The sequence below is a fragment of the Palaemon carinicauda genome, chromosome 20 (assembly GCF_036898095.1).
Source record: "Palaemon carinicauda isolate YSFRI2023 chromosome 20, ASM3689809v2, whole genome shotgun sequence".
In the NCBI taxonomy this organism is placed as follows: domain Eukaryota; kingdom Metazoa; phylum Arthropoda; class Malacostraca; order Decapoda; family Palaemonidae; genus Palaemon; species Palaemon carinicauda.
The window spans coordinates 71,897,042-71,913,838 of NC_090744.1; the positions used below are offsets into that span (position 1 = coordinate 71,897,042).

Here is a 16,797-nt window from a genome sequence, read left to right on the forward strand (position 1 = left end):
GCAATGTTTCTATGTGCGCATCTTCTGGAAGCTTAGTTGTATCAAACCTAGGTATTCTATCTACATGTCTGTTGGATGCTTTCAGTTTTAATTTCAGTGTGGCAATGAGGAGCTAGTGATCACTAATAATATCTGCACCTCTATAGCTTCTTACATTTCTCAGAGTCCTCCTTCTCTCTTTATTAATGGCAATGTGATCTATTTGATTTTCGTAATTGCTACATGGTAGAGTCCATGTATATTTGTGGATGTGCTTGTGCTGAAAAAGAGTACCCCCAATGACAAGATTGTTTGTTGAGCAGAAACTTATGAAATGTGCTCCATTTTCATTTGCAACTTCACCAAGACCCTCAACACCCATCACATTGTCTCACATTATCTAATTTTAAATATTTAACAGCCGGTGAATATATAATAGCTGCAACTCTGTTGCTCGACAGACAAAAAACAGTAAAAACTCGCCAGCGATCGCTATACAGGTTGCGGGTGTGCCCACCAGCACCAACTGTCGGCCAGATACCACTCTCTCGATGTAAACAAAGACTCAATTTCTTTTCTGTCGACGTGTCGACAAGACGTACTTTTACTCGCTGTAGAACCTGGAGTTTTCTCAACATATTTGGTGAAGTACTTCATTTTGGTTTGAGCTTTCGCAGTGCAGGTGTTTTATCTTCATCTTAAATCTTGAACTCGTTTTGGATAGATTTAATTTTTGGTGACAAAGAGAGTATGGACTTTCTTTGACTTTTAAATGGCCGACCCTTCCCTTAGACGGAAGTGTGTTTAGGCTTTTAGTAATTATCTTATCACGTTATAAATTAATTATAGATTTTCTTCTATATATTTTATATCTCACCGCCTTTATTAGGCCTCTTCGATTAACTTTCCATTTATAATAAACATAAAAAATAAATTTTAATGTTTTGTTTATATGCGACCTTTCCTGAGAGTAGGCGGTCCTAACTTGGAAACCGAAGTTAAACAACGTTGAGCCCTTTCAATCGTAAATAGCCTTTAAAGAGCTAATGATTTAAAACTTTTTAATTGAATATTTTTAATAAATATTTTATGAAAGATTTTCTTTGAATAGTCTTCGTACTGTTTTCAAAGATGAACTAACGTTTAGTTTATTTATGCTACGCAGTTTGCGCTCTATCGTTACGATAGAGAGAGAGAGTATCACGGTTTCACTTTGCAGAAAGAGTAAATCGATTCTGACGTTTTGTTCATTCTTCTTTCAAATCTTAAATGTTTTAAATTCTATTTTAAAGGAACTTTTTAATTGAAAAACCTTTCAGTTTTTTCCTTTGGTCAAATAACATGTTTTTTTGACGAAACGTAATTGGGCTCTTCTCTTAGGTGCGAAATCAAGAGAGAGAGAGAGAGAGAGAGAGAGATAGAGACGGAGGGAGAGAGAGGAGAGAAAACGTTCCGTTCAAGCGGGTAACGTTGTTCTCGAGTTACTCTCGTCCCTAGTCTCTGTACGGGGAGAAAGGATAAAACGTTTTTAGTTTTATTCTCGTCCCCAGGCAATGTACGGTGAGAGATTGAAAACGTAGTTTTGAATGAACTAGTGTTTATTCTCTTCCCCAACCACTGAATTTTTTATCTTAAAAGATGTTTACTGTTTTTTTGCTGGTATTAATGTGCTTGCATTATACGACTGATTTCGCATTTACTACCTTTTGATGAGGGTAGAATTGCGTGCTTCAGGTAGAAATCAGTAAAAGTTTCGATTTCAGTGAAATAAGTGCAAAACAGAAAATCGTAGTGATAAAGTGATATTGCGCAAAGTGTTACAGTGTTGCGTCTGAGGGTTCGTCTGTTCGTGCCTGTCGTTCACCTAGTCCGGGACCTCTTGCAAGCTCCCAAGCCCAGGGGAGAAGTAATGTCGTACGACTTATGGGTTCGAGAGGCCTTGATCAGCGAACAGACGTTTCCCTCTATGGTATCGGGTGTATCTTACCAAGATCTCCCCTACCATAAGGCGAGAGAGACAATTTTCTCCTCGTCATCCGAAGGCTTTTCGCATAAGAAACCTGAAACAAGGTTTCGAGGCCCTTAAGCGAAAGTCAGTCCTTTCAGGACAGGTCCAGCATCCTGGTTGCAGCCATTAGGACAGCTCTGACCCTATGCAGTCATCGGATAACTGCTCGCCGCCTAACAAAAGCGTAACACAGACTCCGAGAGTCTTTTTGTTGGCAAAGTGTTGCGGTCACAGACGTTACCCTCGTCTCTTACCGCAACCATTTCCGTTGATCCTAAATGGGTTGTACGGCAAGACATGCAGAATAAGCTTGCCTCCCTTATGGAAGACTATTCTGCCGATTAGTCCGTTGAGCCTAGCCGTTTATCTCATCGAGATCCTGGCTTTCAGCCAACCTAACGTTCCTTTGTGCGTCCTGTTGACGTTGGCGTAGCTAAGTCACGTCAGTCAGGTTGTTTAGAACCACACTCGATGCGGTCTCGTGTGGATTTTCAGCCACATTTGGACGTTAGGCCACTTGCTGATGCTCCTGTTGACGTTCAGGACGTTCGCTAACAATCGGAGTTGACTTGTTTTGACGCTGTGCGTCAACCTCCGCATTCTAGAGTTGTTTTGACTGCTCAGTCTAGGCGGTCAAAGCAGTCTCGAGTGGACGCTGTGCGTCCTCACGCACCTGTTGTTGTTGACAGTTCACAGACTGTCAAGCAGTTACATGACGTTGCGTCCTGGTCTCTCGCACCTGTTGTTGTTGACAGTTCACAGACTGTCAAGCAGTTACATGACATTGCGTCCTGGTCCGCTACTAATGCACCAGTGCGTGTGGACTCTGCTTGTAAAGCATTGCCACCACGGTAGGTCTCTCCCTTGCTTGAGACTCAGCTATTATCGGACAAGGTTCCTTTAGATGAGGAAGTTGCTGTTCCCCCTCCTACTGATATTCCCTTGAGGACTCTGTCAGACGGAGAGGAGCCTAAAGCTGCTTAGCCCTCTATGGACTTTAAATAAATCATGCTGATTTTTAAGGATCTTTGTCCGGATCTTTTTGTAACTGCTGCTCCTCGTTCGCCTAAACGTCAGAGCTTACACTAGGCCTAGCTACTTCGAAGCCGTTGTTTTATAAGCTAGTGCTCTCTTGCTCTCCTAGAGAGCTTTACGTTTGCTAGGCGACTGGTTTATCACCAGGAGGAGTTTGGGGGATACAGCCTTTGCTTTCCCTTCTTTTAAACTGGCTTATAGAGCGAGAGTCTGAAATGACACGAGAGAAGTTCTCGGCTTGGGAGTTCCTGCCTCTGCCCAGATAGACTTCTCAAATCTCGTAGACTCTCCCTGGCGCCTGGCCAGGAGACGCTCCAAGATTTTACAGGTCAACTTCACAGCTGTTTTCGAGCCTTTGAAGTTTTGCTGTACAATTATGTCATGCATAAACAAGGCTTTCAGGGATGGCTCCAATGATCTGACAGCCACGTTCTCTGCAGGGACAAGTCCCTCAGGGATGGCTCCATGATTTGGCAGCCATGTTCACTGCAGGAGTACGTAAGAGGCAAGTGCGCTCAATGTGTTCATTGTCAAGACAAACTTCACGATGAAGTCTACCAGGCTGTCTTGACAGCATTTATGGAAGGCGACTGGATGGTCTCTCTCGACCTTCAGGAGGCATACTTCCACATTCCTATACACCCGGATTCCCAACCGTTTCTGAGGTTTGTTTACAGGAATGTGGGGTACCAGTTTCGAGCTATCGGAGATCAGAGCCTCCCTGTACTTGGACGACTGGCTTCTCAGAGCCTCTTCCAGTCATCGCTGTCTGAAGGATCTCAATTGGACTCTAGATCTGGCCAAGGAATTGGGACTCCTAGTCAATTTGGAAAAGTCACAGCTGGTCCCATCCCAAACTATTCTGTATTTAGGGATGGAGATTCACAGTCAAGTTTTTCGGGTTTTTCCGTCGGCCCCCAGAATAGATCAAGCCCTGCTCTCCATCCAGAAGATGCTGAAGAAAGAATGCTGCTCAGTCAGGCTGTGGATGAGTCTGGTAGGGACGCTGTCATCCCTGGAGCAATTTGTCTCGCTAGGAAGGCTACACCTCCGTCCTCTTCAATTCCATCTGGCTTTTCACTGGAAAAAGGACAAGACGCTAGAGGCGGTCTCGATCCCGATTTCCGAAAAGATAAAGTCTTGTCTGACTTGGTGGAAGGACAATATCAGCCTACGAGAGGGTCTTCCCCTGGCAGTTCAGATACCCAACCACGTTCTCTTCTCGGACGCATCGGACTTGGGCTGGGGCGCGACGCTGGACGGTCGGGAATGCTCAGGTCTGTGGAACTCGAGTCAGAGGAGCATGCATATCAACAGCAAGGAGCTTTTGGCGGTTCATCTGGCCTTGATAAGCTTCGAGAATCTCCTTCGAGGCAAGGTGGTGGAGGTAAACTCGGACAACACCACGGCCTTGGCGTACATTTACAAACAGGGAGGTACCCACTCACTGACTTTGTACGAGGTCGCAAGGGACCTGCTCATCTGGTCAAAAGATCGAGGCATCTCCCTAGTAACGAGGTTCATCCAGGGCGACTTGAACGTCCTAGCAGATTGTCTCAGTCGGAAAGGTCAAGTAATTCCAATCGAATGGACCCTCCACAAGGATGTGTGCAAGAGACTTTGGGCGACTTGGGGTCAACCCACCATAGATCTCTTTGCAACCTCGCTGACCAAGAGGCTTCCAATCTATTGCTCTCCAGTCCCGGACCCAGCAGCAATACAAATAGATGCCTTCCTCCTAGATTGGTCACATCTGGATCTTTACGCATTCCCACCATTCAAGATTGTCAACAAGGTACTGCAGAAGTTCGCCTCTCACGAAGGGACAAGGTTGACGTTAGTTGCTCCCCTCTGGCCCTCGAGAGAATGGTTCACCGAGGTACTTCGATGGTTAGTAGACGTTCCCAGAAGTCTTCCTCTAAGAGTAGACCTTCTACGTCAGCCACACGTAAAGAAGGTACACCAAAGCCTCCACGCTCTTCGTCTGACTGCCTTCAGACTATCGAAAGACTCTCGAGAGCTAGAGGCTTTTCGAAGGAGGCAGCCAGTGCGATTGCTAGAGCAAGGAGAGCTTCTACCATTAGAGTCTACCAATCGAAGTGGGAAGTCTTCCGAGACTGGTGCAAGTCAGTTTCTGTATCCTCGACCAGTACCTCTGTAGCCCAAATAGCTGATTTTCTCTTATACCTGAGAAAAGGACGATCCCTTTCAGCTCCCACTATCAAGGGCTACAGAAGCATGTTGGCATCGGTCTTCCAGCATAGAGGCTTAGATCTTTCCAACAATAAAGATCTGCAAGACCTCCTTAAGTCTTTCGAGACCACTAAGGAGCGTCGTTTGGCTACTCCTGGGTGGAATTTAGACGTGGTCCTAAGATTCCTCATGTCAGACAGGTTTGAGCCTTTACAGTCAGCCTCCCTGAAAGATCTCACTCTTAAGACTCTTTTCCTGGTATGCTTAGCCTCAGCTAAAAGAGTCAGTGAGATTCATGCCTTCAGCAAGAACATCGGATTTTCGTCAGAAAAAGCCACTTGTTCTCTGCAACTTGGTTTTCTAGCCAAAAATGAGCTACCTTCTCGTCCTTGGCCTAAATCTTTCGATATTCCCAGCTTATCGGAGATCGTAGGCAATGAACTAGAAAGAGTCTTATGCCCTGTTAGAGCTCTTAAGTTCTACTTAGCTTGTACTAAACCTTTACGAGGCCAATCTGAAGCGTTATGGTGTTCGGTTAAGAAACCATCCTTGCCTATGTCAAAGAATGCTTTGTCATGTTTTATCAGATTGTTAATACGAGAAGCTCATTCACACTTGAGTGAGGAAGACCGATCTTTGCTTAAGGTTAAGACGCACGAGGTTAGAGCTGTAGCAACTTCCGTGGCCTTTAAGCAAAATAGATCTCTGCAAAGTATCATGGACGCAACCTATTGGAGAAGCAAGTCAGTGTTCGCGTCATGTTACTTAAAAGATGTCCAGTCTCTTTACGAGAACTGCTACACACTGGGACCATTCGTAGCAGCGAGAGCAGTAGTGGGTGAGGGCTCAACCACTACAATTCCCTAATTCCATATCCTTTTAATCTGTCTCTTGAAATGTTTTAATGTTTTTATGGGTTGTCCGGAAGGCTAAGAAGCCTTTCGCATCCTGGTTGATTTGGCGGGTGGTCAAAGTCATTTCTTGAGAGCGCCCAGATTAGGGGTTTGATGAGGTCCTGTTGTATGGGTTGCAGCCCTTGATACTTCAGCTCCTGGGGGTCTGTCAGCATCCTAAGAGGATCGCGGGGCTCCGTAAGGAAGACGTACTTACAAGGCAGAGTAATCGTCTAAGTCGACTTCCTTACCAGGTACCTATTTATTTTGATTTTGTTATATTGATAACTGTCAAAATGAAATAAAAAAACTCTTAGCTTATACGATGTAAACATATTTAACTGGTCTCTACCCACCACCCTGGGTGTGAATCAGCTATTATATATTCACCGGCTAAGTTAAATATTTAAAAATGATATTTTAATTATAAAATAAATTTTTGAATATACTTACCCGGTGAATATATAAATTAAACGACCCTCCCTTCCTCCCCAATAGAGACGCAGTGGGATGAGAAGAAATTGAGTCTTTGTTTACATCGAGAGAGTGGTATCTGGCCGACAGTTGGCGCTGGTGGGCACACCCGCAACCTGTATAGCGATCGCTGGCGAGTTTTTACTGTTTTTTGTCTGTCGAGCAACAGAGTTGCAGCTATTATATATTCACCGGGTAAGTATATTCAAAAATTTATTTTATAATTAAAATATCATTTTATCAAGATAACAGAATTAGCTTATACCATACAGTATTTCATTACAAGTGTTCTTTACCAAGTGTTTTTTTCTCATATTAACTAATTTGTCAAGATAAAAACTGCTACTGCAGTTCAGTAATTTATTAAGTGTAAAAGAACAGAATTAGCCTCTGCAATACAGCATTTTATTCCAAGTGTTCCTTATTATGTGCTTTTGTCTCTCATGAACTAATTTAACAAAAGAACAGAATTAGCCACTGTAATACAATATTTAGTTAGAAGCATTCCTTAGTAAGTATTTTTTTCATGCAGGAACTGATAAAATTTAAATCTAAGATCTAGTCCTTAAAACAGAATTTTTAATTTAAGTCTCTATTAAGAGAAAAGATCCTTTTAGCTATGCTTATACTATGAGATTTATATATTTCTTTCATAGCCTGAAATGGCTATAAAACGAGGATTGGAAGATGAAGACGAGAAAGAACGACCAGGTCGAAAACGAGGGAGACTAGAGGCTAGGGGGTTAGGACCCTTTGCCCCTTCTCATTTGAATTCTGTCTCGCATGTGACTTCAGCACGCACTCAGAAAATTGTTGAAGAGAAACTCATGGAGCTAGAAGAAACAGAAGAAGGTGATGGTGTAAGTATTGTACAATGTCAGTGTCATAGCTAATTGGGACATACGTACACTATACCCAGTTCCTAAATAAAATAGATTTGTGTATATAAAATTCATCAGATCGTCACATGAAATGTTGATTTAATTATTTTATTCATCTATAGTTTGTCCTTAAAATTTAATAACCAAGATATTTAAATGATGTCTTATTCAATTTTGAAGACTGATGGACCATTGGATGAAGTAAAGCTGAAGAAGATGATTCTTGGGTTTGAGAAGCGAGTTTTAAAAAATCAGGAGCTCAGAATCAAGTTTCCAGATGATCCAAGGAAGTAAGTGTTATGTATTTATTCAGGCACTATATACAAACCCTTTCACTTTTTACAGTGGAGATTATTTAGGTACAGCTGAAACTAGCCAAAAGAATTTTGAACGAGGTGTAACTGCCCATTGCTAGTTAGTGGGGTGAGGGAGGGTTAGCGTGGGGTAGACCAGCCACTCCCCCTGCTCACACCCACACTGGTAACAACGTCACTTTTGATTTTGGCTCGATGGCGAACAGACGTGCTGACGTTTTCTCCCGTTAACCCATTTACTTGTTCCAACGACTTGATACAAACTTACTTAAACTTTACAAATTTTCCTGTTCCTTTTTCATTAAGGGTGATTGTACGTAAGGCTCCACAATGTGGATTTGGCCTAGCAAAGAAGGGTGCCTAGCGGCACCCTTATGTCAGCCATGGAGACGTATCTTCACAGTTTTTGTTCTGCCTGCAGGGGTCACTCCTGTATGCAGGTGTCTCCTTGTAGTGAGTGTAGGGAGTTGCCTCCCTCTCAGTGGCAGCAATACATTAGGCAGTGAAAGAAGATGGCCAAGAGGGATTCTTCCCCTTCGAATTCATCCACGTAGGCGAAGATACCTTGTCGTCTTATTCCTTTAGCTCATTCCTGTCACTCTGAGTCTGCTTGATCAGTCTCCACTGGGGATTGGTTGAACAAGAATGGTGGCCCCTTGTCCTCCAGACAACCTTGCATTTCTGAGGACTCCATTGCTTTCGCTAGATAAGTAACGCCACCCTTGGCTTTAGGGGATTCTCTCTGCTGATGCACAGGCCTTCCTTGGGGCTTGCAGGCTCCCTGTGCAAGGAATGGGTGCTCAAGATACAAAAACTCCTTCCTAGAGGCAGCAATACATTAGGCAGTGAAAGAAGATGGCCAAGAGGGACTCTTCCCTTTCGAATTCATCCACGGAGGCGAAGATACCTTGTCTTTTTATCCCTTTAGCTCATTTCTGTCACTCTGAGTCTGCTTGATCAGTCTCCATTGGGGATCGGTTGAATAAGAGAGATGGCCCTTTGACCCTCGGACAACCTTGCATTTCTGAGGACTCCATTGCTTCCACTAGAGAAGTAACGCCACCCTTGGCTTTAGGGGATTCTCTCCGCTGACGCACAGGCCTTTCTTGGGGCTTGCAGGCTCTCTGTGCAAGGAACTTGTACTCAAGGTACATACTTCGGTTGGGGACACAACGGGAGAGCATATCTACCTCTCCCGTGGTTGACTTCAGCCTTCCCCCCAGAGACTCTGGAGGTCACATACCAAAGGACTCTCCTGTATTTTCCCGTAGCGACCTCAGGTTCTGCTCGATCACCCTATGTTTATCTCGCATTGAAGGATGAACTTGAGCAGTTGCAGACAAATACCCATTGGTGTTACCCGTTGGTGGATTACTCTGTAGTGAACGCAGAAACTATCATTGGCTACGTTTCGCATCTTGCAGTGTGTGATGGTGACCCTCAGCTTGAGCTGCTCAGTGTATGGAGGGTAAGCAGAGTGCTCTGCACTGAGTTCTGCCTCCGGGTGACGGGCGGCCATATTGTTTGCGAGAAAGACGCCCTTTGCCCGAGTGATCAACCCCCCACCCGGTGCTTCCACAAGCACGGGGTTGATTTATCAATGCCCCTCTCAGCTCTTCAGAGCATAGCTTCTTGGAGCTAGACGATGAAGGGGTTAGGTGGCTGTTTGCAGCTCCCGCCCTGCGCCGTTATGTCTGTAGTACACAACAAAATGCTCGTTGTTTTGTGAGGCCACTTCCTTCAGGATCTGGGCCTTGGGCTTAGATCTCTCTCAAGGGAGAACCTGCTGTTCTGCCTATGTGCCAGTATACAGATCATGATTTGATAATAATTTTAATAATAACAATTTTGATGATTTTAATACTAATGAAGGGATTTTGACGAAGGAAAAATCTATTTCTGGGGAGAGACCTGTGTCGCCCGGTGAAAGGGTCCTTCTTGTTACTTTTCTGATATAATAACTTCCAAATATACCAGAGAAAGTTAAAGCATGGAATGCAGAGGTTACTACCCTCGCGCGAGCACCCCTAAGGGCGTCGTATATAAAGATAGAGCATGTGAAAACCACTAAACACAGGCCGTCTTCCAATTAGAGGTTGTTCCGTAACCGAAATACAAACCACGCTATTTACATTGGGTTTACCTTTTAGCGTAGCTGAAATGGCGATCCATTAGAATTTAACGAGGGTGTATTACCCCCGCGCTAGTTAGCGGGGGGGGGTAGGGGAGTGGTAGCTAGCTACCCCTCTCCTCCTCACACACCGGTGAACTGCTTCACTTTCACTTTTGGCTCGGACTTGGACAGACGTCTCTGTCTTTGTCCTCGCTTGGCAGCCTTTGTTGTTTTGTCTGTACTTAATCACTTACTTTTCTTTTACACAATATATATGTAAAAAAAGTTTCCTTTTCAGCTTGTGTGTGTAGTGTACGATATCTCCGTGGAGCCCTCGGCAGTTAGGCCACCATGGTGTATTTCATGGGTCGCGATCGAGTTTGACTTTGGTCTTTCTCTCTCTCTCTCTTTGAGGTCGTTCACTCTTTTACTACGTTACTTTTACTACGTCTGATTAGCTTCCTTCCCGTGTGGGTGGGTTTGCTACGCCGTACGTTTTGTCTCAATTAGTTTATGAATCTAATTGTATTTGTTGATTTTTCAGCTTTGTAGAACGATTCCTTTCGGGGTTTTCGCTCTTTCTTTAGTGTTCATTCATTTTTAAATTACATAATTATAATTGTTATAATTCTGTGTTGGTTACAGCTCTCCTTCCGTGAGTGTAAGTGGTTGTGAGGGCACGTGCCTGCTGGGTAATCCTTGTGTTCCTTTCCCTCGGGATTCCTCTTCGGAGCCTTCCCGGGGGAATGAATGTTAACTAATGATTTTTGTTTTTATTTTTCACAGTTACCGATCTAGTTTGTTTCTGTAATGTGACAACGGAGTGAGCTGTCTTGTTGAGGCCTGGGGATTCGGCTGTTGCTACCTCCCCTATAGATCGTCAGGGGCTTGTCTCCTTCTCCTGGAAGTACTCCCGTGACGATTGACAGCTCTCCAGTTCATTTTAGAACACTCAGGAGGCTCGCCTCCTTGGGTGGGTAGCTTTCCTTCCGAGGGAAGTTTTCCTGTCCAGGCTTGAGTTTTTTTCCCTTTGGGGGGTTCTTCTCTTGCCTTTTTTTCGTGCGACTATGCTCTTGGTGCTGAGCGGTCGCACCTGCAGTTACGCTCAAGGGGCTGGGCAACTGCAGGAGCCCCTCTTCGGAGGATTGCTCTTTTTAGGTCACTGGCTGACCCGTCTCTTCTACGAAGTGTTTCTCTTTCGTTCGCGAGAGAGTACACTCATAGAGACTCCTCTTCGGAGGACTCTTCTGCTGTTGGCCTCCTTCGCCGTAAGGCTCACCGTCCGCTACGTCGTAAGGGCCTCCCATCTCCCTATAAGGGTGCTAAGAGGCGCCTTTTTGATTCTCCGTATGCAGCCTGCAAGTCCTTCTTCTTGACCTTCCGCCCCTAGTGCAGATGGACAGCAGTCTGACCTCGTCTTCCGACGGGCAACGGTCTTCCGACGGACAACGGTCTTCCGACGGACATTGGTCTTCCAACGGACAACGGTCCCTTCGGGGCAAAGGGTTGCCTCCCACGGGGGTTCTTCCCTTGCGTGTCAGGGTTCCCCTGCGTGCCCTTCTGCAGTGTTCTCTCCTGCTCAGTGTTAGCGCACAGGCGCTCTCCTGCTCATCAGCGTTTTCCGTATCGCTAGCTCTCTCTTGTTCGCCAGCGCTCTCCTGTTCGCCAGCGCTCTCCTGTTCGCCAGCGCTCTCCTGTTCGTCAGCGCTCTCCTGATGATCGTCGCTGCTGTTCCTGTTGGTTCCTGTGCGCCCACGTTCGCCCGCGCAATCTAGAACTTCGGTTCAGGTCTTCGACAAGGACTCTTCTTCTACGCACAGGATTCCACGCGTTGCCTTCTGCTCCAGCTCGCCAGCGACCACAGACGCGTCAACGTTCGCCTGCTCGTCAGCGATCTCCTGCGCGTCAACGATCGCCATCGATCTGCCACGCGTGTCAGGTCCCCTGGACACCATCAGTAGCGATCTAGCGCTCTCCTGCTGTGGACCACGATCTCCGTTAGCTGAGTCTTACCGTAGATCTTCCTCCTGCTCGCCAGTGCTCACCTTTACTTCTGTCCTTCTGTGCGCCAGCTTTCTTCAATCGCCAGCGCACATCTGTGCGCCCTCTCCTGCCACGCACCAATGGGCGCCAACGGTTTTTCCTGACCATCCAGGATCGCCTGATTAACAGCTTGCTTCAGCGCTCACCTTCCTGATGCACCTGCGCGCCTTCTGTTTAGCGCGATGCGCGCTAACCATCCCTAGTCTCTTACGCGTTAGCAATCGCCTACGCGCCCGCGCGATTCTTCGCCTGCGCGCTAGCGTTTTGTTAACGCACCACCGCTCGCCAACGCGCCATCGCTTGCCATCGCTTGCCAACGTGCCTTCACTCGCCTACGGGCTATCGCTCGCCAAGACGCGCCATCGCCCGCCTACGCGCCATCGCCCGCCTATGCGCCATCGGTCTCCCGACCACCTGCGGTCACCCGCGCGACCACACGCCCGCGTGCCCGCGCGACCGCACGCCCACATGCGCTCCAGTGTTCGCCCGCGCGTGAACCAACGGTATTCCATCGCGCGGAACAACGGTGTTCCGTCGCGCGAACTGACGGTGTTCCATCTCGCGAACGTCGGCTCGATTCCTACAATATCCATTGCTCGCCTACGGGTCATCGCTCGCCTGTGAACTTTCGGATTCCGACCACCAGCTCTCGCCCCTCCTACCACGCTCGCCCTTCTTCTGCGCTTCCTCGCGCACTTTCGTCTGCGCTCCTGCCTGCCCGCGCATGGGCGCTTCCACGTTCGGCCATGCGCAAACCATTGATTTACCATCGCGTGAGCGCCAGGGCGATTGCGACCGCGATTCCCGTCGGGGTTTCGCAACATGGCCAGCCTGGCAAGTCTTCTGGAGCGTATTTCCAGAACACGGTCTTCACCCCGTAAACGCAGAGCATGGCACATGCAAGAGCAGGAAGAATCTTCAGGGAGGTCTGAGCAACATTCTTCTTTCCAGAACCTGGGTTAGCCCTTCCTCGTCATTCCCTAGAAGGGTCTTGCCAGGGAGCTTTCCGTTCGAGATTTCTCCGTCGGGCAAGGGGTGACTGGTTTACCCCTTCCTCTTCTCCATCTCGTGGAAGGGGCTTACCAGGTCCTTTCCCTCCTCGGTTGCGACCCGAGGTTTTGTACAAGGAAGCTCCAGGAAGGTCATGGGTACTTTCCACCTCTCGGGCTCAAGCACCTTGGCGTTTCGTCTCCAAGTTTCGAACTTGTGGGCAAGCTCGAGGTTGGACCATCTAGACGCAGTGACTGAGGGATTCCTCTCGAGTGTCTCCTCCGTGGATGTCGACAAGCTCAGACACTCTTCCATCCTTGGGAAGAGCTTGTTTGTGCCCAAGGACAGGGACATGGACAGCGGTTGTGGGGAGGAAGTCGACTTCCGTTTTCACTCCTCCAAGACGCTTTCTTCCAGACCCTGCAGGCCTCCAGCGCCTCTTCTTTCAGCCTCGTCGGCCTAAGTTATCGGATTGGCTACGGCAGCTAAGACAAGGTGTCCAATAGCAGTCCCCTCCTGTCAGGGATAGGTTCCACGGGAAGCTCTCCTTGGGGGGCATAATCCTAGAGAGAGCGGCAGAGTTCACAAACTCTAGGATTGGCAACCCCCCCCTTGCAGGTCTCACGCTGGGAGGATGCCTAAGGTTACTCATCCGGATAGCAACTTCCCGATGCCGATTCCTGCACGATCTCTGTGATCAGCCAAGGATATCGCTATCTACCACTCCCCTACCCCCCCGCTAACTTTAGGCCTCTTCTCCAGCAATAACGGACTTGTTGCTTTTCGGCGGGAGGAAACTCCTTTCGGCTCTCGGCAATGAAGCCTGTCGCTCAGCCTTTCTCTGGCCTTCAGGCTGAAAGGAATAGACTTTTTCCTTCCCGCTGGACCTTTCTTCGCTCATGCGAAGATGCGAACGTCCCTGCCCCCAGTCGGAGTGAGACCTCCTCCATGGAGCATGGTTCGGACTTTTAGTCCCTCAAGAGATCTTCTCAAGAACCATTACGTCAGGCCCCTGATCGTATTCCGTCTTGGGGGACGGTGCTCCTGCTCACTCTGGCCTCGGCCAGTGTGTAAGCAATCTTCTTGGTTTCGTACGACTCCGCCCTGTCTAAGGAATAGGGGAAGGCAACATTCAGGTTCGCTCCTGAGTTGTTTGCTCAGCTCCTTCAAGATTTCGAGTCACCATTCTGTTTCAGATGACACAAACCTTCTCCTTGCCAGTAAAGGAATCGAGGGGTTATCTTTGGGAACAGCTGCAGTTTTTCCTCACGTGCTGCCGGGTTGGGAGCACAGGAAGGACACGGGAGAGTCTCCCGTATACCTCTTCAGCTCGGACTCAAGGACATTCATCTCGACCTGAATCCAGACCCTCCTCCGTCACGTCGCCCTACAGCACGATGTCGGATACATCGCAACGTCCCTCGCCTTCGAGTAGTGTTACTCTGTGACGCAGGTGCTACAAGCTGTAGTCTGGAAGCGTCTAATGACCTTCGCAGCCCGCTTCCTGCAGGACGTGACCCACAGGAGTATCGATACGTTTCTATCGCTCTGTGGTGGCTACACAACAACTGGTCTAACCTCAGGCTCCTTTTTGGACAGGTAGCAGAAGGTTGAGGGCATTGTTATCAGGTTTTAGTCTGCATGAACGAAAGAAGTATGTCTGGCCCTAACTTCTTTCTTCATCGTCCCCTCTACTGGGGAAGCAGCATCCTGGTCTCTGCATAGCTGACCTCAAACTTCTGCAGGTAAACCATGCTTCCTTGTGTTCCGAGTATTGAGTCAATACTGTCGCGTCCCCCATACCCTAACAAGGTGGTATTGGGAACGTCCTAACCCAGAGGTCCTTCTGGAACTCCAGGTCAACTTCTTCCTTCACACACAAGCTTATGTAGGCCACACGTTTCCTTGCGGAGTAAGGAACTTGTGAGGTGCAGGGACTCCTTTTCTCGAGTGCGACTCACTCGGATTTTGAGTCCCGGGGTAAAGCCAAAGCCAGTATGGCTGGGGACTTTCCACCCTTCCTAAGGGGTAAGTCACCCAATGTAAATAGCGTGATTTGTATTTCGGTTACGGAACAAATGACAAATTCGGAGATAATTTGTATTTTTCCTAACCATACAAACCTTAGCTATTTACACATATTTGCCCGCCAGCCCTGTCCCCCAAGACAAGTCCTACCTCTAAGTGAAGTGAAGCAGTTCACCGGTGTGTGAGGGGGGGAGGGGTAGCTATCTACCACTCCCCTACCCCCCCCGCTAACTAGCGCGGGGGTAATACACCCTCGTTAAATTTTAATGGCTCGCCATTTCAGCTACGCTAAAAGGTAAACCCAATGTAAATAGCTAAGGTTTGTATGGTTAGGAAAAATACAAATTATCTCCGAATTTGTCATATTCCTTCGTCAATGTATAGGGGGAGCCGACACAGCGGCCTGAACCGTACCAGCCTGAACCACCTCACTGACGCTCGACACTAGCGCCATCTGACATCCTTCTTTATGAATAATGGCTTGGAAAGGAAAGGGAAGGGAAAACAGGGTAGGGTTTCACCGGGCGACACAGGTCTCTCCCCAGAAATAGATTTTTCCTTCGTCAAAATCCCTTTTCTGGGTCGACCTGTGTCGCCCGGTGAAAATATACAAGAGAATACCTTCCAAGCCCAAGAAATATAATGAACAAGGGGAATTAAACAACATCATATATACCTGTGGAGGTTTACTAAATGAAACGTAGAAATAAAACAGAATAATTCCCAAACAATCTTGAGTATAAATAGTAACATTGTCATGGCAACCTATGAGTGAAACAGAACAATTCAATTCTCAAAAAGCCTTAAGTATATAATGAAATATTGTCATGTATACCTATGAGAGCAGAATGTCTCGACATAAATACAGATCTCAACAAACCTTAGAATAAATGGTAATCAACAGTAAAATACTCAAGGATAAGGGCAATTACAGCTCATAAGGACTGACAAATGATGAACAACGTAACAATGACATAACGTGAGATATTAAGGGGCTAAATCCGATCCACCGAGGTGAGGGGCATCGTGGTGAGAGGGGCAGGCAGGAGGGAGAAGACAGAGAGTTGGACGAAAGGAAGAAAGGTAAGAGGTTAATCTGGGGAGATTGCACTCCCAGCTGCTATAGTAGGGTATTTTAGGGCCTGTAAGTTCTTTAAATAGTGGCGTTTAAAAACCATAGGAGATTTCAAACCTGTATACTTTTTGAGTTCATCAAAATCCATATTGTGGAAGTAATTGATGGAGGTTGCCACTCTCCGTAAGGGAGAGTTGAGGGTGAGGGACTGCACGACCACGGACAGAAACCCGAGCCATCCCCACAACCTGCTGGCAGTCGGCTTGATTGTAGGACGATGGCCAAGAGTTTGTGATGGCTAGGCCATCACTAAAGGACAGAATGGGGAGGGGTGAGGGTCCTATATAGTGTGGGAGGAGCCAGCAGGTTGCCAGTCCTACCTCACCTAACGAACTCTGTTCCAATATTAAAGCCAACCCAGGAGGCAGGAGAATTCTATTCTCAAGCCTAGAGTCGATTAATACAGTAAAGAGGCCGGCAGCACCCTTGCCGCCGCCCCTAAACAGTAGAGTAACAGGGTTCTAGGGCTGGAGTCGCCTAGGCAGTAGAAGAATTCTATTCTTCAGCCTAGGGTCCGCTGGCACAGGACTAATTAATCTGCTAGGCCACAGGGAGAAGGTATCATATAGATAACCTTCAAGTGTGGTCTAAGGAGGTTTAGCCTCCTATGTTGGTAGCCTAGTCCAACAGGGGAATGCTATTCACCCTGTCAGCCAGCCACCAGCAACAGACTAAATACTCTGAGGTTCTGACCAAAACCCAAAACCTGCC

General features: G+C 47.3%; 1 protein-coding gene across 1 annotated transcript in view; it reads left to right on the plus strand.

The window, feature by feature from the left end:
* Nucleotides 1-16,797, plus strand: part of LOC137614307 (beta-catenin-like protein 1) — a 259,883-nt gene that overhangs the window by 30,795 nt on the left and 212,291 nt on the right. The window contains exons 2-3 of the mRNA XM_068344059.1: nt 7,239-7,442; nt 7,644-7,753. Coding sequence (XP_068200160.1) covers nt 7,239-7,442; nt 7,644-7,753 — 314 coding nt within the window. The remainder of the gene's footprint in view (nt 1-7,238; nt 7,443-7,643; nt 7,754-16,797) is intronic.